This window comes from Phyllostomus hastatus, unplaced genomic scaffold (assembly GCF_019186645.2).
Source record: "Phyllostomus hastatus isolate PE091 unplaced genomic scaffold, TTU_PhHast_1.1 phas_scaffold_387, whole genome shotgun sequence".
NCBI lineage: Eukaryota > Metazoa > Chordata > Mammalia > Chiroptera > Phyllostomidae > Phyllostomus > Phyllostomus hastatus.
Window position 1 is genome coordinate 1,914,467 of NW_025334027.1, and position 24,890 is coordinate 1,939,356.

Consider the following 24,890-nt stretch of genomic DNA (forward strand, 5'->3'; position numbering starts at 1 on the left):
GTGGAAATAATCCACATGTCCATCAACTGAGTACACAGAATATGGCACATCCACATGATGGAATGTTAGTTGGCAACTACCAGGAATAAAATACATGTTACAACATGAGTTAAGAATGAGCCTCGAAAATATGCTAAATGAAGGAAATCAGTCACAAAAACATATGATATATGATTGCTTTTACATAAAAAGTTCAAAACAGGCCCTGGCTGGCGTAGCTCAGTGGATTGAACGCGGGCTGGGAACCAAAGTGTCCCAGGTTCAATTCCCAGCCAGGGTACATTCCTGGGTTGCAGGCCATAACCCTCAGCAACCGCACATTGATGTGTCTCTCTCTCTCTCTCTCTCTCTCTCTCTCTATCTCCCTCCTTTCCCTCTCTAAAATGAATAAATACAATCTTAAAAAAAGACATTAAAAAAATTAAAAGGTTTAAAAAAAAAGTTCAAAACAGTCAAATTCATAGTAACAAGAAGCAGATAAGTGGTTGCTCAGGACTAAGGATCAAGGGAAAACGGAGAGTAACAGAATGGATATGGAGTTTCTCTTTATTTTTAAAAAAGATTTTATTTATTTATTATTAAAGAGCGGAAGGGAGGGAGAAAGAGAGGGAGAGAAACATCAGTGTGTGGTTGCCTCTCGTGCACACCCCACTGAGAACCTGGCCTGCCACCCAGGCATGTGCCCTGACTGGGAATTGAACCTGCAACCCTTTGGTTCACAGGCTGGCACTCAATCCACTGAGCCACACCAGCCAGGGATGGATATGGAGTTTTTCTTAGTAAATGTTCTAAAATTTAGATTGTGGTGATGGTGGAACAACTCTGTGAGTATCCTAAAGACCACTGAATCACACACTTTAAATGGGTAAATTGTATAGTATATGAAGGAGATCTCAATACAGTTGTTATAGGAAATGGAAAAGAAAAAGAAAAAGCTTATATATCCACAGGCACAGAGCCCTTCCTTGCATGTACATGTGCTCACAAACACACACTCGTGTGCTCTGACCTTTCACACCAAACTGCACAGGCGGTTTCTGTTCTGGAACCTGCCTTCTCCAACCAGTCATCTCTGCCTTTCCACTTCACAAAACGTTCACCTCATCTCAGCACGCAGACCATGCACAGATTTCCCCAACTGACTGCTAGGTGACTTGCCAGTCGGTTATCCAACCAGTATCCAATCAAGGGCCATAAATAACACCTGCTTTGAATCTGCGACACATGAGCGTGTCTCAGAGCTCCAACACCACACTCAGGCACCAGGTCTCAGAGCACAACCGATACATGGGCAGGGGGGCACTGATGGTCGGGAGCTATTGGGTGGCCAAAAAGTTCATTTAGTTTTTTCCACAAGATGACTCTAGTAGGGCTTAGTTGTCTTTAACTTCATTCGAAACAATTTTGTTAGACTGTATTGTGACAGCTGTCATATCACCATGTGTTTTCTTAAAAATTATCAAAATTGGTAAATGTTTGTGTAGCCATTTTAATAATGAAGATGGCAGAAAATAAGCAACATTTCTGGCATATTATGCTTTATTATTTCAAGAAAAGTAAAAACAGAACTGAAATGCAAAAAATGATTTGTACAGTATATGGAGAAGGTGCTATGACTGACTGAATGTGTCAAAAGTTTGCAAAGTTTCTAAGTACTATTGACATTGTGGCCAAACAATTATTTGCCGTGGGGCTGTCTTATGCACTGGAAGATGGTTAGCAGTACCTCATCCTCTACCCACTAGAGGCCAATAGCGGGAGATAGCTGACATACTCAAAATATCCAAATCAATAAAGTTATTGGTGAAAATGAATAATGTGTTTTTATTTTACGGAAAAAAACATAACAAACTTTTTGGCCAACCCAGTACAAGGAGTCAGACAGGGCAGGATGGTGCAGAACAAAAGCTCCAAGCGTTAGTCCCACCTTGCACAAGCTGGGTAACTCTAGACAAGCAGCCTGGTTTCTCTGTGCCCATTCTGCTTCATTTCTACTAACACAGCTCTGCCCAGGGCAAGTGCACGCACAGGAGGGGGTTGACAGCCCAGGGTGGTGCTCACACATTGGAAACACTCCCCACCTACTCCACTAGTGACATTCCTCTGTCTGGTTCCTTGATGAAGGCCTCAATCTCCACTAGCACCACCTTCATCCCTTAACAAAAGGGGACAGGAACTTTCTGGGTCCACCTGTCAGAGCCCTGTGGGGCTTAGGTAAAGACCCCCTGGTAGGGCTGACACTCAGGCAAGAGCCAAAGCCCTCATCCCTTCTACAGGAGCAGCTGGGGCCTGAGTGAACACACTGCAGGATTCATGGGTGCCAACCACGAATGGAGGACGCTTGTAGTGAGGTGTGGAGTCAGATGCTGGGCCTGCATCCCCAGAGTTCACCCAGTAACCTCCCTGCACCTAAACCAGGGACACAAGGGAACACCCACGGAGTGCTGCAGGCACAGCTGATAATGCCTGTGGCCAATCAGTGAGTAGCCACCCTATCCCCACTCCCCAGGCAAAGGGGCTTCCAGAATCTGCATCACACCCTGCCTTTCCTGAGTCTCTCCGCCATGGGCTCCACCCAGCAGGGTCTTACCCGGGTCTTGGCCTTCAGGAATACATGGCTCTCCATTTCCTTGCTGGATTTACTATGGGCCACACCAGCTTTTCTCATGGCATCCTCGCTGAAAGACAAAAAAAGAGGAGATGTTGACACACCTATGAGTCTGCTACTGCAGGGTTCCTGGCCAGAAGGCCCTGCACAGCAACTGCCCCTGGGTGGCAGGGGCCTGTCCCCCAGCACAACAGCCTCTCTGAGGTCCAGGCAAAGCAACATGGGAGGGGTGCTCAGCAAAGCAATGAAAGGTGGCTGAGCAAGGGAATAGGAGGGCAGGGTCACAAGAAGGAAGGCATAGGAAAGGTGGTCACCATGAAGCAAAACAGCCACCACCAGCACAGGGGGGCAGCGGGGGCAGAGGGGCCAGGGCCTAGGGATAACTCACAACCAGCACAAAATCAAGTACACATTGGAAGGCTGAGTGGCTAGCCAGCCTCAATTTCCTGCTCTCTGAATGGTCTTGGTCCCCGCCCGACTCTGGCATTAAAAGCAATGGGATCCCAGCTCCACTCTCCTTCTCTGACAAGTCACCTCTCAGTCCCCGCAAGGCAAAGGGGGGATGTGCAGGTCCTCCAGATGGGAATCAGGAGACAGACCACACACAAGGAAAACATCTTAAAAGCACATTTGCCAATACATGTACAATAAAAGATGAAACCCTATCACACACTTTCATCATGTCAATACTCCGCTGGGGCAGAGCCATGCACATGAGCGAGGCTTGAGCTCCCTTGGAATGGCAGCAACCACATCCGTGTGCACACACACCGATGAGAACACACGTGCATTTGTTAGAAAGGAAGGGGCATCTCAGGCCTAGGGCTTGAGGCCTGGCCCCTACCCGCTCACAGGCTGTTTTCTTCCCTACAGAATGGGTCTCCCTGCCCATCTCCCCAGCCCTGGGGCTGCCGGTAAACACATGAACAAACAGGTCAGGGCTCTGCTGCCTCCCCCACGTGAATCAGACAAGCCCAGTCCAGCTGCTGCTGGAAAGCCTTCCGACCTTTCCAAACAAAGAAACCCAGACACTGGCAGAGTGTGCACGAGGGGCCACAGGGTCAACTTGTGATTCTTCAAGAAATCGCAGAAAGGAGGCTAAATGCTGAGAGAGGGACGAATCTGCATTAATGTATAAAGAAAAATAAAACGGCACTGACCCACTACACCACTGGATCACTCAGCCAACACAAGTGAGTTTAGGGTCCCTGCCCTCTGTCTGCTTCCTCAAGGCTGCACCGGAGGCAGCACCAGGTTCCTGCTGGCAAAGCCCCTGAGGTGGAGCAGATGCTGCACAAGGGGGTGCATAAGTGGGACCACAAGAGGCGAGAGGAATGACACAGAGCGAATACTCAAGACCCAGCGCACAGGGAAGTGAGGCTGGCAGGCCAGGAGGACTCGGCACCACGGGAGGCAAATACTCCTCACATGGCATCAAGAAATGTCACCTGGTAGGCTCTAAGTCACTAAGCACTTCTGACAAGAGAAGTGACTGAGCAGACCTGTCTTCAGAAGGGTGCCTCACCTGCACCCCGCAGGAGAGCACCTGTTCCCATTGCCACCCTCTGATTGCAGTGTGAGGCAAACCCAGCCACAGAGCCAGGGACCAACAGGATGACCCAGAGCAGAGCAGTGGACACGGCAAGAGGGCACTTGCTGGTCAGCAGGAGAGCCTGGATGCTGAGTGGGTGGGGAGTGGGAAGGCTGTGGGTAGAAGGTGGAGCCAGGAGCCACCGTGTGAAGCACAGAGATGCAGAGAGGGGTGCTGAGATCTCTGAAGGTAAGACTTGGTTACACAGATGGGCTCTTTGCCCAAGAACAGCTGTCCCCAAGGGCTTAACCGGGCTCCTGGCTGGCTAAAAGCTCTCCCCCTGAGCTATTGGCTGGCCCTCTTTTATAGGGTCAGCAGACTCACAGGTCCTGCAGACACAGTGCATTTTTTAAAGACTTATTTATTTTTACACAGAGGGGAAGAGAGGGAGATAGAGAAGGGGAGAAACATCAGTTGGTTGCCTCTCACATGCCTCCAAGCAGGGGACCTGGCCTGCAACCCAGGCATGTGCCCTGACAGAGATTCGAACCCGCAACCCTTCAGTTCAAGGGACGACACCGAACCCACTGAGCCACACCAGCCAGGGCCGGGAACTGTGCATCTTGACCACAGCGATGACACCTGGCACATCCACAAAGATCACACACAGACACTGGTTCACTGTAATAGCTTTGAAGTGTGTGTGGGACTGCAGCAGGCCCGAAGGTACCAGATACCAGGGGCTCTGCTGGAGGAGCCCTATCCCGTCCCAGCCAGGGCAACATCCCAGACAATACGGATGGCACGGGCACCAGCTGTCAGTGACTCAGCCTGAGGAGCATCGACAACATTGGAGGCCAGAAACAGGCATATCTTCCTTTTGTTTTTAACTTTTAATCTTCACCTGAGGATATGCTTGGGAGGCAGGGGGGAGGGGAGAGATGGAGAAGGGGGGAGAAAAAGAGAGAGAAACATCAACCAATTGCCCCCTGTACGCGCCCCAACTGGGGATCAAACACACAACCCAGGTACGTGCCCTGACTAGGAACTGAACCTGCAACCTAGCACGTGCTCTGACTGGGAATTGAACCTGCAGCCTAGGTATGTGCCCTGATCAGGAATTGAACCCACAACCTTTTTGTGTACAGGACAATGCTCCAGCCCACTGAACCACCGGCCAGGGCAGAAACAGGCATATCTTGACAAGCTGGAGCACACACCTTAACAACAGGAAACAACTGGGATAAATGTCCAGTTCTCGTGAGCCACGAGAGGAGTTGCGCCAGTACAGAGCCGAAGAGGAAGGCCACTCCTTGGCCAGCCTCCAGGGCCCTGCGAGGCAGCACCATGCCCGTGTCATGCACATGTCCCTCCCACTGCTGCACGTAGGTTGGCTGAAGAATAAACAGGTGCTCTGAGCAACGTTTTCAGGTCTGCAAACCATACTTTTAACAATGTTTTTGCTCCTGTTTCTAGTCTGCAGATCATGCTCCTGAACACAAAAGATAAGGCAAAAAAGGAACCAGGCAGTTACGCTCTCTGTTAGTATCTTACATTTCCCCCAAGGAGAGGTCCTGACCTTTCCTATCCGGCCGTCTCAGCATCGTGTCAGAGGCACCCGTCCATATCAGGGCTCTGACTATATGTCACACCACACTGCATACTCGTGCCTGGGTATGGTGTCCCTCCTCTGCACTCGGGACCTAATATGTCCACTGTGTAAGGCTGTTGTCAGGACCCAGGCCCACGCTGGGAGTACTCTGCACAGGGGCAGAACCGGCTGCTTGCCAAAGCCCCTCCAGTCTCCCCGAGGTGGGCTTTGCTGATGTCCCAGGAGGCCTGTAGAAGCAGCTGTACCTGAATGGCCACTCCTCGGCCTCCACCCCCAGAAAACCAACCCCTTCAAGCCACTGTCCCTAAATGAAGGCATCCTACCATACAATGAGGAGAGGCCCCAAACATAGAGCAGAGCGGAGGTTACAGCCTCAGAGACACAACAGAGAAGCGCCAACGTGTCCAGGTGTGCTCTGCCCCACACAAGCAGGCCCCAGCTCTGTGCAACCTAGCTGGGGTGGGGCAGGGAGCAAAACCAGTATCAGCTCACAGGGGCAGACCTTAAATGGCCCTCCTGCCACAGTCCCAACACCAAGCAGCCACCACCAAACCCAAAGCTGCCAGGGAGGCGTTAGCACCGTAACAGAAAGGCTCTGTCTGCCCGGGCTGGACCAGCCCCTGATAAAATGAATGGAATAACACGGGCTCAGAGCACAGAGCTAGCTCTTGGTGTGACCTGGGCTCCTCTAGCTCCCTCAGCCTGCTTCCTCCTGGTTCCCACAGCTGCACCTGCCTGCCCAGGCAGAGCTCCAGTGTCTGGCTTAAACCAGAGCCGGCTGAGGGAGGACCTGACCCATCACACAGGCCTATGAGCTCTCCCTCCAGGGACCAGAGGAGGCCCTCGCTGTCCAGATCCTGCCGGAGCAGAAGGCGGTGACACATCAAGAAAACACCCTGCAATCTTAGACACAAGAAGTGGTTAACACCATGTATTTTAATGAAACATGAGGTGCAGAACCTGAGGATCCGGCACAGGGGAAATCAGGCCTTGAACAAGCACGTCCAGGCTGCAGAGGCCGGATAAGGGAAAGGCATGTGGCGGAGCAGGCGAAAGTGCTGGGCAGCTGGGCCTGGCAGGGAGGAGACAGAGGAGGGCGGGCCTGGGCTCTGGAACCGGGCGGACTGTGGCTGGAAGTCCAGCCTGGCCACTTGCCCACTCTAGTCTTGGGAGAGGCACTCGGCGCCCCAGGTGCGTCTTCTTCATTAAGGAGCGCTCTGAAAGGCTGTGGCCCGGATGGAGGGAGGCGTACAGAAGGGGCCAGGATGTGAGGACGGGCTGGCCTGAGCGTGGCCTGCTCTGCTTCACCGGTCCTCACCCTCTGACCGCAGGTGCACAGGACCCCACTGCCCACCCATCTGTGTGAAAGACTCTCACTCCGCCCTGAGGAAGCGTCTCCTGATTTGAGAACCACAGTACCCTCCACTCACTAAGCCCTAGTGGGGCAGGAATGTTCGCCAGCCCCACCCCACACACCCCAAGAGAAGCCTCCTGGTGGACTGCCACCTATGTGCCAGTGGGACAGGAGCTGGAAGCTCGTGTGTGTGACCCTGCGTGTGTAAAAACCCCGATCCTAAACCAGCAGATGACAACAAGAAAACGGTTACACAACTGTGGGACGAGGAAGGCTTTCCTAAGCACATCACAGAAAGTAGACCCCCCATGAAGGGAAAAAAAACGTGCCCGATGAAAAAAGATGTTTACCACACTTTCACCAGCCATCTCCTAGAGAAACAGGAACAGATGCCCCGATAATCCAGGCTCTCAGCGACTCGAGCCCAGCCCTGGTATTTGAGGGGTAAGTCTCTGGCAGCCATACTGCCCTGTCAGGGTGCTGGGGGCAGTGCCCATTCCACCCGCACTGCGGCCCGAGCCGTGGCCTGAATGTTTGGGGGCTTGCTCCCAGCGTCCGTGGAGCAGCCCCGCGGTGCTCTGTGTTTGGTAAGGCACAGATCAGGCCAGCACGAAAAAGAACTGTCCCCTCTCCCTAAGTGTCAGCTGGGCACGAGGATGAGGATGGCCCCAAAACTTCTGCCGCGCTCTAGAGCCAAGGAACTCTGGGAGCTTGCCTGCGGGAAAAGGACCAGGAGGTGAAGACAGGCTGGATGAAAGCAAACCACCACCACACGGGCACTGAGAGGAAAACACAACCGTGCCTGATTCTTGTCCCATCTGTGGGTTTCCTATTTTCAATTCAGAAAGGACCTATTATTTTCACTGTAATTCTGGCTTGTTCCCCCAAAATATTATACTCTTTTAGGTGCCAACTTTTTTTTAATTAGGAATTTATTTGGAGAGCAGGAAGATAAGCGATCAGTCAGAATGAAAAACACGATTCCAAATGTAATGTTCTGGCCCTCTGAAGAGAGGAACCCCTATCTGTGGGGGAACAAAGCCCTATGAGGGGTGAAGTGCTTGATTTAAATGAAGCTTGCTTAAGTCACAATCCAAATAAACACATTCCCCACAACAGTTTCATTTTGAAAATAAAATTAAATGAGATATAACCTCCAGGTTTGAACGAGGCACTGAAGCCACATATCTGATTTCTTCTACCCCAAAACAGCACTAAAGTCACAGAAAAGAAAAGGATTTTGTTTTTCTCTAACACAAAAACTCACAAAGATGAGAAGAACGGGAGGGATGGCGCCAACACGTCTGGAGGCTAGAGAGCTGATGACCGAGTAAGTGGTGAGGGACACAGCAAGCCAACCAAGAAAACATGGCTGAGGGATAACCAGGAGACAGCCCGCACATTCGCATGGCTCAGGACAATGGCAAGTGTCAGACGCTTGGGACCATGGGTGAACGGGATGATTCCTGGGTGAAAGCCACCCCACATCCCTCCTCGACTTGCGCTGCTGTGTAACCATCCCCACATCAGGAAACCGCTAGAGAGGACTGTATTCTGTGGAAAAGCACAGAATGGAGAGTCACTGGACTAGAGGGCCAGCCCACCTGGCTGAACAGGCACGGGGAGGGTAATGAAACAGGCAGGCTTCAGCCCATCCGAGTGACTACATCCACACGAACTGCCAAGACCCACCCACTCGCCTGCAGCCCCTCCAGCATTGTGGCCAGCAGGCCTTCCCCCTCGGCCCAGCATTTGAAGACCGTGCTCCAGAAGAAAGACTTGAAGAACCTGCAGCTGCAGGAGCTGCTGGTGAACCTCCCAGTGGACAAGTCCAGGTGCACAGTGTTCACTCTCCTGTGTGGTGCCCCACTCTTGGAGTGAGAAGCCAACCAAGGGCTCCCAGACACCCCAATGTGGCAGATAAAGACCCCTGTGCCCTGAGTGGTGTGGCTCAGTGGGTTGAGCATTGTCCCGCAGGCCAAAAGGTCGCTGTTTGATTCCTGGTCAGGGCACATACCTGGGTTGGAGGCCAGGTCCCCAGTTGGGGCTACATGAGAGGCAACAGGTTGATATTTCTCTTGTACACTGATGTTTTCTCTCCCTCTCTTTTCTTGTTCCTTTCCCCTCTCTCTAAAATAAATGAATGAATGAATGAATAAATAAATAAAATCTTTAAAAAAAGACCCCCTATGAGAAATGTTGTTTGGAGCTGTCAGAAACTTAGCGGGAAGAAGAAAATATCCAGAAACTGTCTTTATTATCCATAGAGAAAAGGCATTGCATCTATTTAACAAGAACAGGATGCTACACAACAGGAGAAGTCAGATTATAAAAACAAAGTGTTCTTTTTTTTTTTTAAGATTTTATTTATTGCCCTGGCTGGTGTAGCTCAGTGGATTGAGCGTGGGCTGAGAACCGAGGCATCGCAGGTTCGATTCCCACTCACGGCACATGCCTGGGTTGCAGGCCACAGCCCCCAGCAACCGCACATTGATGTTTCTCTCTCTCTCTCTTTCTCCCTCCTTTCCCTCTCTAAAAATAAATAAATAAAACATTTTTAAAAAAAGATTTAATTTATCTATTTTTAGAGAGGGGAAGGGAGGGAGAAAGAGGGAGAGACACATCAATGTGTGGTTGTCTTTCACATGCTCCCTACTGGGGACCTGGCCTGCAACTCAGGCATGTACCCTAGACTGGGAATCGAACCAGCGACCCTTTGGTTTGCAAACTTGTGCTCAATCCACTGAGCTACGCCAGCCAGGGCAAAAAACAAAGTATTCTTACAAATAAAAGCATGTTACTAGGAAAGTCAGAGACAAATCTGAGGAAATCTCCAGCGTTGGCTGGGTAGCTCTGCTGGTTAGAGCGTTGTCCCAACTGGATCCAGAAAGGGAGACCCGATGGCAGAGCCATGCGGCCATGCAACTGAGAGACAAACCCGCAAGGCCTGTCCTCCCCACACCGCTGGCCACTCCCTGGGAAGGGAAGTCCAGGGAAAAAGCTGGAATGAACAGCCTGGAAGCACTGATAACTGTTATCACAGGATAACTGTGCCCAGAAGCTACCAGAAGGTATGGGAAGAGGTAACCACAGGTACACACAAAACTAGGCACATTTTAAGAAGGCAAATTTTTTTCTAGGAGAAAAAAAAACCAAATGATCACAGAATGCCACTACGCTCCACTGCGACTCTCGTTTGTGTAGGCATAAAACATCAGCATTCCTGACCCACTGACCCTGAAGGTAAAACACAGGTGGGCCGAGGCAGAAGCAGAGGTAACAGCTGTGTAAAGGGAACTGCACAGAAAATCAGCGGATAACCCCTAAAACTCACAAGCAGGACGACTCAAGAGAACACTCACCACTTTGAACCATGGGCGTACGCCAGAAGAAAGAGCTGGGATTTACAGGGGAGGACTTGGTGAGGAGGGAACCACCACAGTTTCTCGTAAGTCTTTCATCATTCCTTGACTTTAAAAATTCATGTGCACATATCATTTTGTTAAAAGTAATTAAAAGTTAAATGACATAATTTACCTGAAAAGTGTGCCACAGACTCTGCCACAGAGAAATACTCCACGAACGCCAGCTATTAAGAAGAGTCTCCCTCACCTACCCAAACTCCCTTACTCTGCCAACAGAGAGACAGGAAGCTTCCATTTCATCAGCAATTCTGACCTCCAGGAGTGGCCCGAACAGCCAACCACACATTCATTCCAGTTTTCCCAGGGGGCAGCTCAGTCTGAGCACAGTAGAGAGGCGCTGGCAAAGCAGTCTCCCCACCACCCCCACAGCTGGAAAACCCCTTCCCTGTCCTCCGTCAGTGCAGGGCTGTTCACCAGTCAGGCAACCTTCGCCAGGTCCACCGATGGCTACAGAGCAGCCTCCTGCACCCCCTCAGGCCTTCCACCACTCTGCAACAGTAGTGCTTTACTGTCCCAGCGCCCCAGGTGGTTGCATCTTGAGGGCAGGAGATGATGGGACACTGATTGCACAGTCACCAAAAGTAACCAAAGCAAACATATGGCCTAGACACAGAGGGAGCCTTCTCGGCCCACAGGTAGTGAAAAGCCTGCTGGCCCAGCTGTGTCCCAGACTGCAACTTCTTCCTCTTCTCTGTTAGCTCGCTTCTGCATTCTGGTTCTCTGACTTTCTAAACAAACATAAAAGTGTTTTTTTAACAAGATAAAAATACGTATTTCAGAAGCTAACCATCCACCTACATGTAGGAAGGGGTATTTTAGTCTTGCAGAAATAAACTTTTTAAGCATACAAACACAAGAAACTCAAACACTTTCTCCTCACTATTACTCTCGTTTCATTCGATTTGGTGGTCTAATTTCTGCTCTCAAGATTCCTCCATTCCCAATAAACAAGACCAATGGAAGAACCACACCTACAGAAAACGCCACTGTCCTTAAAAGGGCATGCTGTTATTTGAGCTAGTTCAGAAGACTGCACAAGCTTCTCTGAAGTCTGCCCTCAACAAAACCAGGAAAGCTGGAGAGGCCTCTTTTCTGTTTGTTTAACCCTCACCCAAGGATATGTTTATTTTAGAGAAAGAGGAAGGAGGGGAGAGAAAGAAAAGGAGAAACATCGATGTGAGAGAAAAGCCTCCTGTATGCACTCCCACTAGGGATCCAACCCACAACCTTTCGGTGTACGGGGACAACGCTCCAACCAACTGGACTACCCGGCCAGGGCTGGAGAGGCCTCTGGACCCTGTCCAGGCACTGGCTGCTGGGCTCCAGCCCTGGAACCACTGTGGCTTCCCCCAGATCCAGCCCCAGTCACATCTCACTCACCACCATGCAGGCACGCGGGAAGGATGTTCTCTGCCAACCCATTAACTTGATAAAATGCTTATCTCACGTGATTTCGTGGTATTTGGGCACAGGAGGTAAGTTCTATCTCTTAGAGATCTGCACTCAAGTACGGGCACTGGAAATCACATGGTGCCTGGGATGCGATTTAAAGAAGAGGTGAGGAGTGACAGATGACCCAGAGGCCATATGCTGCTACGTCTGGAAGTAACTGGGAGACAGTTTTCTATTAACTCTACTTCTGTGAATGTTTGGGAAAGTCTACAATGGAGATTTTAACAAGGTAAGTAAAATGCTCAGGTCAAGCAGGCAGATGACTGTGCAGGGGAGCCTAGAAGAGGTTTAGCTCCCAGAGTGCTCCCCAGAGAGGCTGTCTGGGCTGTCGCACAGGGAGTGAGTGGCCCTGCACGCTGAGTCATGGCAACTGCAAGTTCCTCCTTCGGCCTGAAGGAGCCTGGGCCTCTGGGGGGCAGTAACCAATAAATGTTTTTAAAAAATCAGCCTTGGGCTCTGGCCGGTGTGGCTCAGTTGGTTAGAGTGTCGCCCCATAAACTGAAAGGTGAGGGTCTGATTCTCAGTCAGGGCACATGCCTGGGTTGTGGGTTCAGTCCCCAGTCCGGGTGCATGCGAGAGGCAACTGATCTATGTTTCTCTCCCTCTCTCTCCCCCTCCCTTCGCCTCTCTCTAAAATCAGTGAGCTACCTGGCAGAGTAGCTCAGTGGGGTAGAAAGTAGCCCCAATTCACCATATTGCAGGTTCAGTCCCTGGTCTGGGCACATACAAGAATTAACCAATGAATGAACCAAAAAGAGAAAAAACAAATCGATGTTGATGTGTCTGTCTCTTTCTCTTTTTCCCTTTCTGACCTTAAAAATCAATAAATTTTAAAAAGTTGTTTTTATTTAAAAAAAGAGAGAAATAACTTCCTCTAAAAAATTTTTAAAAATCTGCGCCCTCAGCTAGAAGTCAGTCTAGACCTTAGCTCCCAGACAGAGCCTGACTGTGTGAAAGAGCCCCTCGGGCGAGGCAACTTGCTGTGCATGTGCAGTCTCTGCCTTGCAGGAGCCTGGGAGGCGGGCACACAGTCCCAGGCAGACGCCACCCAGGAGACGAACACAACCTAAGCTGTGAGAAAGTCTCCACTCAGTCTAAACTCAGAGCTTAATTCCACTTAGAAATACAAATGTATTTACATATTCAAAATACATACAAATAAAGTTATATGCACACAAAAACAGGACTGGAGGAAATAGATCAGAAAGTCAGTAACAGGCATCTCTGGGCAGAGAGATTAGGGGAAACACTTTCCTGTTTTGAAAGCCCCCACAGTGTCATCTGGAAGGGAATGAAGCCCTGCGGCCACAAGGCCTGAACACTCGGACCAGAACAGGAGGTAGAGCCAGGCCTGAGCTGGGGGACTGGCTTCCCTGTGCCCAGATCCTCTCACTCCAGCCTTTTGCCACATCTGCTCTGCCCCCACAGCCCTCCTCCCGGGCCATCTGCTCCAGCTTCCCCTGCCACCCCAACCCGAGGACGAGGACTTCCTACCCATGCCACTCCTGCAGCTGACAGCTCTCCCAGATTTGCTCTGTGCATCTCCCACTGGCTGATGGGCTTTTCTCCTTTGGAAGGTTTGGCACCCCCACATTCTGCACATCACTGTCTGCACCCCACCTCTCAGAATCAGGGCTCTTCTCCTTCTGGTGTCTTTCTCCTCCCCCTTCCTCCTACGTGTATGTACAACAACACACACGAGCACAGTCACCAAATTCTTTAGTTTCTTTCCTTCAGTTTCTCTCCCTCCCAAATCATTCTTTCCATTCCTGTCGTCACTGCACCTAGCAGGTCTCAAATTTGAGTGTGCATTAAGATCAACAAGGGTACTCATTATAACAGCAGGTTCCCTGACAATGTGAGGTGTTGGCAAGGATGTCTAAAGCGGAACTCCCCCACATGGCCTGTGGGAATGTAAATTGGTACCACCTAGAAAAACCAGTAGACCATGCTGCAGCCGAGGCCATGCCCCTGGACCCAGCCCCAGGTCCACAGCCCAGAGAGTGACCACATGTACTCATCAGAAAACAGAACCAAAACACCCTACTACTGCTAACGAACTACAGAAAGGATCCCCGAAAGTATAGCCTTCAGAGCCTCCTACTGGAACTAACCCCAACATCCATCAAGGGTAGGACAGAAAGTAATCTAGGGTAGAGTCACACAATGTAATGACACAAGGCATAAATAAAAATTGCTACCTACAAAAATAAATTTCGCAGACATACTGCTGAATGAAAGAAGTCAGATGCAAGATTGCACAGAGTGTGATTCCACTGACGGGAAGTTTAAGAACAAATGTCTCCATGGCTGGGGAAGTCAGAGAGTGGGGCAGGGTCTGCACTGCTGAAGCACAGGGAGGAGCCTGCTGGGTGCAAGGCCTGTTTAAGATGCAGGTCTTGGTGGTGGCTATGGGGACATTTACATGCATGAACATTCGTCTTGCACTGCCATGCCCAAGATTCATGTCCTTAAGTCATTCACTGTAGTAGGTTTGTTATACTTAATGTAAAGAAATATTTTGTAAAACAAGCAAGAGCTCTTGAGCCCTGGCTATAGGATCCTGCCTGTGCCCCATCCTTGGGTTTGGGCTTGAACGGCCTCAAGCCTGAATTCCTATTACAGAGCACCTGGCAGGGATTTGGCAGAACTTCCACAGGCAGCGCTTGCACGGGCGTGAGTCCTCCCTTGCATGAATCGAAGCAGACCTATGGTGATTGAAGGGCCCAGGCTGATCCATCAGGACCTCTCGTGGTAAGTCCAGCATTCTTTCTACTTTATAATGGACCCCATTCATACATGGCAGCCAGATCACTTCCTCAAATGTCACCTCTGATGAGGACTGAAAGGAAGTTGGAGAGAGAGGAGCAGAACAGAAGGACAGTGGAGAGGGGGATAAGCCAGTTCATAATCAAGAAGCACTGCTTCCCAATACCCACCAGAGCCTGTACAGGAAGGAATGGGGGTACACAGGCTGGAAAGAACAGGAGCCCCAGAAGCTAGAGCCTTTCTAGTCCGGGAGTTTTGGCCTGGACGCCACTCACCTGCCTTGCTGTCCCTCTCACACACTGTAAGAAGTGGCTCAGCTCAAAGGCTGACCAGCAACTAGGTCATACCTCACCTGTTCCCACCTGGCCCCATCCCTCTAAGCAGATTCCCACGCAGAGACCCTGTGGGGACAAAGGGTCCAGAAGCAGGAAGAACAATCATTGGCTGCCATTCATCAAACAGGAGCCCCAGGAAGGCATTTGTGAGACAATCGGTGAATGGGAGGGAAGGGTGTGCCCGAGCCTTCTCTTCTGTCCTTGCAACTCTGTTAGGTTTAAAACATTCTTGAAATACAAAGCTCAAAGTAAGGAGAACTGGAACTGAGAGAAGTCAAATGTCTTTTCCAAAGGCTCAGTGCCCTAAATCCACCCTGAGATGCGTAACTAATTCAATCGAGACCTTTATTAACAAGCCCCCACTAGGTTAGAAAGAAGATTCGTTATTAAAGTGGAGGGAAACGCCCCCCTCATGGTGGGTTTCAGAAGGATTCCACCTAGTCCATCCCTCTTTGTTCTCTGAGACGGGGTACTCATCTGCTTATCTGCTAAACAGAACCATCTAGAATCAGCCTGGATTCCCCTTTATCTTTAAACAAATGTCTCAATTAAAAAAGAAAAAGGCTGGGAAGGAGAAGCAGCTTAGTGTTCAGGTAGCGCTAATGAACAAAGCCATGGCAGGCTGCAAGAACAGAAGGCCGCACTGCTTCCTACAACCCTACCTGCAATTACTGTGCGCACCTCATCTAAGCCATGCGAGGAGCTAAATGAGATGTGGGGGTGTGAGACCAGCTCCTACACTCAAGGAATTTATAATGTTGTTGGCAAAGAGAAATAATAATAACAATGAGTGTAAAAATAGCAAAAAAGAGTTCATCTCTTCATTTCATGCCAGGATGCAGCCAATGAAGGCTCTACAAACTCAAGAGGAAGTAGGAACCTCAGTGGGTTGAGCCATCATCCCACGAGGAAGGGATGAGGCCATGGCCAAACCTCCAACAGGGAAGGGAAAGAATGACAGTGGGAGAACCAGCTGTAATGGTGACTAGAGGGCAGGGCACGGAGCAGGGAGCATTCTGGAGCTCTCGCACTAGCACAGAGGGAGTGCCAGCTGGAGGGACGATTTCAGATTGAAAGGAGAATGCTTCTTAGCAGGGATGGAAAAGATAGAATTGTCTTAAGAAGGTTGTGCAGGCAGGCACCCAGGTGAGAGAGGACGTACCCTGCTAAAAGAGCACATGGTGACTTGCCACCTATGGAAGCTGTCTGTGACTGCAGCCACCGCATCTCATCTTCACAAGGTTTCTGATTACAAAAGGATGCGTGTTTATTAACAAAAATACATGCATATATATATATATATATATATATGTACTAAAATTACGAAGAAAATTAAAATCAGATAGCCAGCTAAAGACATCTATTTAACAAAATTCAGCCTGCACCATGGTGTCCTACTTGCTAATGTGTTCTTCTCAATAGCGGCGTGTTATGGAGGATCGCTCACGTCCTCTCTCACGGCAGCACCAAGCCTACCATCTGCAGCTGCAACAACTAGTCGGACCCAGCTCCCAGTGTGGGCTTGTCTCCCCGGCCCTGCTCCAGACGTGATGTGGAGACGAGCAGCCTCATCACCACCAGACTTTGAACGCTCCTGCTAAGAGCCTTGGAGGAAATGCTGAAGGAAAGGAACATTTTAAGGTTACTGGGATAAACAGATTGCCAAACAGCCTTCCAGAAAAATGACCTAATTTATGTGCTCCAGCGGCAGCTTGTAAGGATGCCTGTGTCTTCAGTTGTGAAGTGCCACAGCTTTAAACTCTGAAGCGAACGCCATTTGGTTTAACCCACTATCACCACAGAGCCTGACAGGGCCATGGCACTGCTGGTGAGACAGGGACCGACTCTGATTCATGAACCCATACGGCCTGAGGCATTCTAAATAAAAAGCAGGGGGCAGTTGGAGGCCCAGTGTCCTTGGAAAGTGAGTAGGACGAGGCTGTGGCACTCAGCTTCGGGAAGAATCTCTAGGCAGGGGAACCAACAGGATGCAGGGCAGCTAGAGTGAGAAAGAGCTGGGCTCCTGTGAGGGTCCCTGGGCAACACAGCATGGTAGGTAGGGTGGGTGGGCAGGCAGGTAGGCAGGCAGGAGCAGACCCAGGGGAAGGCGGCCGGGCTCAGAGTTGGACCCACAGGCACTGAGCGGCCACTCACACACTCTGAGCATCAAAATATTTGGGGGCGGGGGCAGAATCCATGAAGCAAGAGTTGCTCATTCAAAGCAGAGTGGTGGGTACATGGGCATGAGGTCTTTAAACTATACTACTTAGGTTTATGATTTAAACTTTCCATTTTGAATTTTTAAAAATTCATTGGAATTCCTTTAAAAATGTCCCTTCTTTTAAAAAAAGTACCTTCTGGATATGTAACCAACATTATTACTCTAAGGAATGCTTTAAAGGGGGCAGGTGCCCCCTTGTCCTTTGTGATGGATAATCATGTGGCCATGGTCCTTCCTACCAGATAACATGGGTTCTGGACTAGCCACAGCCACCTCCTCAAGAAAGACATAAGCAGTTGAAAGAAAGACTCTGGTCAGGAACAGACATAAGGGCTGCAGCTGTGGTAGGTGGGTGGGGTCACCTACAAAAAGGGGCTGGTGGAGTCTGGGGACTAGCTGCAGCCTGTGTGGAGGCCGTAGCCCTGCAGGGGCTTGCTGTGCTGAGGCAGCGGTGCTGTGCCGAAGAACAGGAGACAGCACTGCTTTCCATAGCCCCACCTGCAATTGCTGGAGGGCCAGTCACTGTTTGGGGCCCAATGACCCTCGGGGAGTTGCTAAAATTGCCAAGAGGATGCCCACCGGCAGCAGACTCCTCTAGCCCACTCTTCCAATGCCACGGGCTTGGGTTATCTTCCAGGTGCCATTGCCCCTCTACCCTCCAAAAGGTATGACCTCTCTCTTTCAAAGATTAAACAGTGGTTTGCCTCTCCTGTCCTGCTACAGCTCAGCAAACACTCATGCATAAAGTGCAGAGTATGACTTTTACAAGCAGCCGTGGCCTCTTTTCTATGCCTGTTTCCTCGTCTTAAAAATGGGAGTGAGAAGTGCATCTACTGGCATGGCAAGCATGAAGAATCAATGAACTAACGTGTCAACACCTGCACAGGGCTTGGCACAGCACGCCCACTGCATGTCAGTGCTGTTGTTGCTGCTGTTGAGAAAGCCCCAGACTCCAGAGCAGCTACGTGACTGAGGACTTCGTCCCCTCAGGTCACTCACTCCTGGTCTAGAGGCAGTAGGGAGCCAAGGGTCAGAATGCTGAAGCCAGTGTCTCGACAATTGCTTCCTGGTTGCCATCAGGGGCACTGGGGCTTGAAGGTGATCACACAGGGCCCCTACCCTCAGGGAGCAGACATCCCAGCAGTGGGTCATACACAGAAACCAGCCTAGGCATTTAGACTTCAACGAGGCTACAAAGAAAGCAGCAGGGCGCAGCAGGAAAACAAGGGCCAGAATCACACCAGGAAGGCACCAGGCTGCTGGGGGGCCTGAGTGGGACAAGCCCCAGAAAACGCGGGGCCAAGACACTGGCTTCTGCCCAGGGCAGGGACCACAGCTCACGGGCAAGGTCTGGACATGAGGTCTCAGGGCACCCCCCACCCTCTGAAGGCCACTCCAGGCCCTTGCAAGTTGCCGTGCAGGTTATTCTTTATTTCCTCTGGGGGTTTTTGTCTGGTTTGGGAGGTTTTTTTGTTGTTTTTTGTGTGTGTTTTGCTTTGTTTTTGTTTCTGGCTATATAGTACTTGGCTTTATCCTCACAGCCTGAACTAAAATCTCTGCATCTCCTAAATCCTCAACCTGGAGCTCACATCTCTTTTGGGCTCTTTGCCAGAAGAGGTGGCTACCCTGTCTGCTGTGACTCCACTCCATGTTCCCTGAGCCCCTCCTAGCATTCGACTAGCACCCTGGGACAGGGCTGCCCTCCCCTCAGAGTCTCCTCCCCTCTGCAATCTGTTCAGCCCAACAGACATTTATTTATTCCAGGCCTACATGTGGAATCAGCTGTACTGAAGGACGGGAGGCATAAAAGCTTCAAGGATAAGGTGGTAGAAAAAGAGTTGGGAAGAAATGACTAATGAAGTCCTTTCATGCACTAATGGTTTACCTACCCTCTATCAGGCACGTGCTGGTCACTACTCACACACGCCTGCTCTCCAGGGGCCTACAGACCAGACACGTGCTCAACACTAACCGGAAAACCCCACAGGGAAGACCCACTGCCCCCAGCGACCAGCTCAGGAGCTGTAAGGGGGGACTTCTCCAGGGGTCCTGCAGAGAGTGGGAGTTCAACAAAGAGCGGAGATGAACCCAATGACAGTCTCACAGCTACCCTCCCCACAGGCTCCTTTAAGGGTCATCAATTTCCCTAACCAGGCTCAGGGGGTTCACCTTTATCATCCAAGGCTCCTACTTCTGCAAGGGCCCAGGGAAGAGGCACCAAAAATGTGACACTAAGGGAGAGCTGGCTGGGATGGGGGTAAAAGACAGAAAACTGTACTTGAACAACAATTAAAAAAAAAAAAAGAAAAAAGAATGTGACACTGAGTCCCAAAGCCTCTGCTAGGGGTCCAGCAGGGGTCTCTTCATTTTCCCTCCCATCTGCCCCATGACACATCGGACTTCTCTCTTTTCATAGATGAGGGAGATGATCCAGAAAGGTCAAGAGTGTTGCCAAGGTCACTTGGCTAACAAGTGGAGAAAGTGGGGTTCCAGAGCGTCACAATGCGCAATGGCACAGGTAAAGAAGGCCACTGTCAGATGAGAGAGGGGTGTGCAGACCCAGGAAAATGCTCTTGTACTCTTCAACAAGTGTTTTACACACCAGGTGCCATGCTCCAGAGGACTGGGGTCCTATGCAAAACTACAAGGGGCTGAGATACAACATACGAGACCCATTTTGGGCAAGGTGGGCAGGAAAGGGTCCTGAGAATTTGTTATTTCAGCAGACACATAAATGAAGAAAAGGAACTAGTCATAAATATAATGTGGGGAAGTCTATCCACTGTCAAATATTGACTTAAATACTTGATAATACATTGTTTAAAGAGAGAACAAAGAAAAAACTTGGAATGTTCAAGAAGCTGAAAGACCAGAGGGGCTGGAACAGGGTGCGGGGTATAAGAGGACGTGGCTAGGCCAGGCCAGGGTGAGGGACTGGGAGAGTGCGTCATCTAGAGTTGTCCTAAAACCATGAAAAGTCACTGCTACGGTTTCAGCAGGGCAGGGGAGAGGGAGGGAGGGAGGCAGACGGCAGTCCAGGATGGACCCAGATGAGGTAGAGGCCGTGGAGGGCTGAGAAGGGACTGCACTAGAGAGTACCTGTGAGGACTCTCCTAACCAGCCCCAACTCAAAACTGCTTTTTCTCAGTGGGAGTTGGGAGGCTAGTTTATTTGGTCTGTGCTCTGAAGCATTACTCCCTGGGTAGCTATTCAAGAGCGAGGCAGAGCCAGCGAGCCAGCTATCAGATGCTCTCCCTTCCTGGAAACTTCTCAGTTCTTCACTATGCTTTCTTTTTAACCTCACTCAACTATAAATTACTTGGGTTCAAAACGTTTCCCGAAATGGCCAACTCTTAAACAACAGCATAAACACTGAAAAAAAAAATCAGAACAATATGTCAAGTATCCTAACCCAAGTCCTCTCACTTAACCCCGGGAACACAATAGCCCAAGGCACCAAGAATCACAACTTTCAAAGGGAACCCAAGAGAGAACACAGATCCGAGAACCGAGCACACCCAGGTCACGTTGGGAAGACAGCCTTTGGAGCTGCTCGTGCCAGTGGAAGGGAGAAGAACTCCCCCAAAATGTCCATGCCCTCGTCCCAGGAACCTGTGAATATGCTACATTCCTCAGCAGAAGGGACTTTTCCAGATGCAATTAAGGTTTCAGATATCAGAACAGGGACTTCATCCTGGATTATTGGACATCATCTTGGATTATCGCAGCGGGTCCAACCTAATCTGAGCCTTTAGTAGGGAACTTTCTCTGGCTGGAGTCAGAGAGTGCGCAGAAGAGCCCACCCTCGCCGGAGGGGGCCGCACAGAAATTCTGAGGAATACAGGCAGCCTCCAGGACTGAAGGCTGACCCCTGGCTAACGAACAGTGAGGAATGAGGACACCTCAGTCCTACAACTGCACGGAACCAACCCTGGCCAGCAACCCGAATGAGCCTGAAAGCAAATTCTACCGCAGACTTCCCAGGAAGAAAAGCACCCCTGCCGACATCTTGATTCCAGCCCTGTGAGAACCCTAGGCAGAAGACTCAGCTGAGCCTCCCTAGACCTCTAACCTTCAGAAACTGTAAGATAATAAATGTATGTTGTTCTCAGATGCTCTATTTGTGATAACTTGTTACGGCAGCAATAGAAAACAAACACACAAGCAGCGATGGGGGGTGGAGGGTGGAAAGAACTTAGTTTTCCTGGAAGCAAAAGGAAGCTGAATTATGAGGTATCCAGTCAGTCCCTGACACCCAGAAACCCTACAATCACCCTCCCAGCCCTCTGACACTCTCCCACCCTCCCCACTGTCTTTGATTGCAACTCATTCTTCCTGTTCTTAAATTCTGGGCTTTCCTACAAAGGACACTTTTGCCTGAGGGCGTTTCTTGCTAGAGCCCTGAAGTGGGCCATCCTCTGCAAACAACTCCAGTACATCAAAGCCAAGCCAAGCCAAGCCAAAGCAAACCAAACACAAAACACTGTTCACTGCTTCTGCAGTATCTGCAGATTTGTCCCCAGACTATTCCAGAGCAGTGCCCAGAGCCACTGCTTCTACAGCCCCCACTCCTCCCACTGCCGTAGAGGTTCCCCAGCATTCCACCCCACTTCCTTCCTTCCACATGGCTGTGCCCCACCCCCTCCATCCAGTTAGTCATCAAGGATGACTGTCAGTGCTTGCTCTCCCCTTTCTCTGGAATCGCCTTCCCCTTTCAGTTTCTACCACCATATAATGGAGACCTTTATCATCTCTTGCCTGGTTAGGTCATTCCACAACCACTCTATGGAGCCATGTGACAGGCAGTGATCTAACAGTGGAAATACAGGCATGAAGAATGACAGGTCTCCAAAGCCCAAGAGCTCAAAACTCCTAATGGCCTAACTGGTCTCTCTCCTCTGTTCTTGATCCATCTCCTGGGACTCAAGGAATCTTTCTAACTCCGGCATTTCACTACTTCAAAGCAGGCCACATGCCAACACAGGCTTGGCTCCTTAGCACAGCACTAACGTGTCAGCACCTGCTCACCTTCATTCCACGATCATCTGCTGAACCTGCTAATCCTCAAGCCCCAGAACTCTCAGCCTACAGCAATATCTTCCATGCAGTGAGTGCTCACCCTTCCCCACTCCTTAGCTTGGAATGATGGCCCGCCATACTCCTGCTTGTCTTTTTCGGACTTAGCTTATTCATCAGCTTCACAAGACTGCTCCTGGACTGCTCAAGGCAACTGTCAATTCTTCCCCTGGGAGAAAGGCTGCATTGTAACTGTTTCTTTATGGTCCTATGTTCCCTGAGGGCAGGAGCTGTCTCAGGCAAATCTGTGGCTAGCACGACATGCCAGTAAGCTCAGTAAAAGACTAAATGAAACAAGCAGTGCGGGGTGAGGAGCTGCAGTTCCGTTAGGGTGAAGCCTAGGGTGCACGGCAGCCCCTGCACTGAGGGGTGCAACAACTGAGACTGCGAGGATGAGCCACTAACCCTAGCTCTTCACTCCCTCCTCCCAATCGACGTTGGTTTCCTGACAGCTTCTTCCTGTCGCCCTTCGGGAAAGTCCACTCTGGGGGGCGAGGGGGAGAGGCGGAGGCGGCGTGGGGTGGGGGATCCCGCCGGCGACACCCGCAGATCCTCAGTCCCCGCCGACCACGGCCCAAGTAGCTAGCCTCGCAACCCCATCTTATATACACCCCTTCCAATCTTTCTCTTACCCTGATACGCTTTTCAGGAAGAGAAATCACAAAGTACTCTGACCTGCTAAAGCCACTATGAGCTGCCTTATTTCTTTTTCTTATGCAGTGTGATTCAAAGCAGGGGAAAGCCTGCACCCAAAGCACACACGCGACGAGTAAGAAAGCTCAAGACGATGACTCATAAGCCAAGGCTCTATGGTTTTCATAGTTCGGCCCCAGGAACGCTAACAAGCAGTCTCTGTCCGCCGAGAACAGAGAGGACCGCAGGAGGAGGGCGGCGCCGTGGCACTCACACGGGTCCCCGACGCTTTCGGCCTCCGGGCACCCTCGAGCCCCCGCGGGTCCCGGCGCCCTAAGTGTCCCGCGGGTCCCGCCAGGGCCTCGCCAGCCAGGATGGGGGGGCTGAAGGGAAAGGTCCAGCGATCGCGCCCTCCGCTCCAGCCCCTACTCACATTTGACTGACCAACTTCTGCCGGAAGGCGGCGCTCCGCCAGTCTGCCTCCTGCCCCGAAACGTCCATGCCGGTCCCCCAGCTCCCACCTCCCGTGTCCCACTCGGCCGCCACCACCGACAACACCGGAGCGCCAGGCCCAAACCCGGAAGCCGTCCACGGCTCCTCAGCCACGCCGGAAGAGGAGCGGGAATTGTGGGAAATGGAGTTGCGCGTGCGGGCCTGTGGGAAATGGAGTTTCGGTCGCTCGGGGATGTCCTCGGCATCGCCGGAGTCCCTCGAGCCATGTGCACCTCTCCCAGCGCGACTGTCACGCGAGGAGGGGACACCAAGTACTGCAAGCTGATGACAGCGGACTGCGCGATGCTACTGGTGCTGTCTCAGCAGGCGCGGAAGATCTGCACCCGTCGAGGGTGCCGCACGAAGCTACCAAGTAGTTATAGCTGATGCAGTGGAGAGATGGTTTATCAGCTATTTATCAGCACCTACTGGGTGCCAGGTACTATGCCCACATGGTTTGGGCCCTGCCTTCCTGCGACTGCCTTCCAGCACCGTATAAGAGTGACCAGATAGACATTCATCATTGCTTCTTACCTCCGTTAGACTCTTGAAATCTCATATTCCACCAATGGCAGTATTTTGTAGAGGTTGGGGATGTAAGGAACCAAATCCACATTTATTAATTTTTAGACATGGGCTTACCTGTTTGGCCCAACAGCCATGTCCTGTTCATGGAGAACACAGCCCAGATCCTGGTTGGTGCCTGGATGCATTCAGACTTGCTGGGAGGAGACGTGTCAGATGGAGGCTGGGTGGAGGGGGATGGAGGAGCCTTTTAGAAGGATAAGAGTTCTGCCAGATTAAAGATTTTAATCTTTATGGGGCCCTTGTCTGTGCCCCTGGGGAAGGAGGACAGGTGACAAAAGTCTAGAGCCTAGATGGTTCACAAATGCTAAGGGGACGGTAACCAATATGGACCTCAAAAAGTGTGAACTGGCACCTACTGGTGTCAAGTAAATGGCAGTTCCAGGATGGACTGTGTACACACGCTGCCCCTGTACCCCAGGCAGGGGATTGGGGTGGGGAGTGTGGACTGGGAGAACTGGGAGAGGAGGAAGTGAGCAACTTCCCCAGAGGGGCCCCCTTGCCTACAAGTTTTCAGGTCTTGTGTTGATAGGAGAGCTGTTCACATCTTCAAACTTTTTTACTCTCATTCTCCTGAAGATAATTAAAAATAATAATAATAATAATAATAATAATAATAAGCCCTGGCTGGCATAGCTCAGTGGATTGAGTGTGGGCTGCGAACCAAAGCATCACAGGTTCAGTTCCCAGTCAGGGCACATGCTTGGATTGCAGGCCACAGCCCCCAGCAACCGCACATTGATGTTTCTCTCTCTCTTTTTTCCCCTCCCTTCCCTCTCTAAAAATAAATAAATAAA

General features: G+C 50.7%; 1 protein-coding gene across 2 annotated transcripts in view; it reads right to left on the minus strand.

Annotated features, from left to right (window-relative positions):
- Positions 1–23,608, minus strand: part of MED15 (mediator complex subunit 15) — a 54,665-nt gene extending 31,057 nt beyond the window's left edge. For both annotated transcript variants that reach the window (XM_045819754.1, XM_045819753.1), the window contains exons 1-2: positions 23,450–23,608; positions 2,591–2,678 (exon numbers count right to left, since the gene is read on the minus strand). In XM_045819754.1, the coding sequence (XP_045675710.1) occupies positions 2,591–2,678; positions 23,450–23,517 (156 nt within the window). In that variant the 5' untranslated portion in view covers positions 23,518–23,608. The remainder of the gene's footprint in view (positions 1–2,590; positions 2,679–23,449) is intronic.
- Between the last annotated feature and the right edge of the window lie 1,282 nt (positions 23,609–24,890).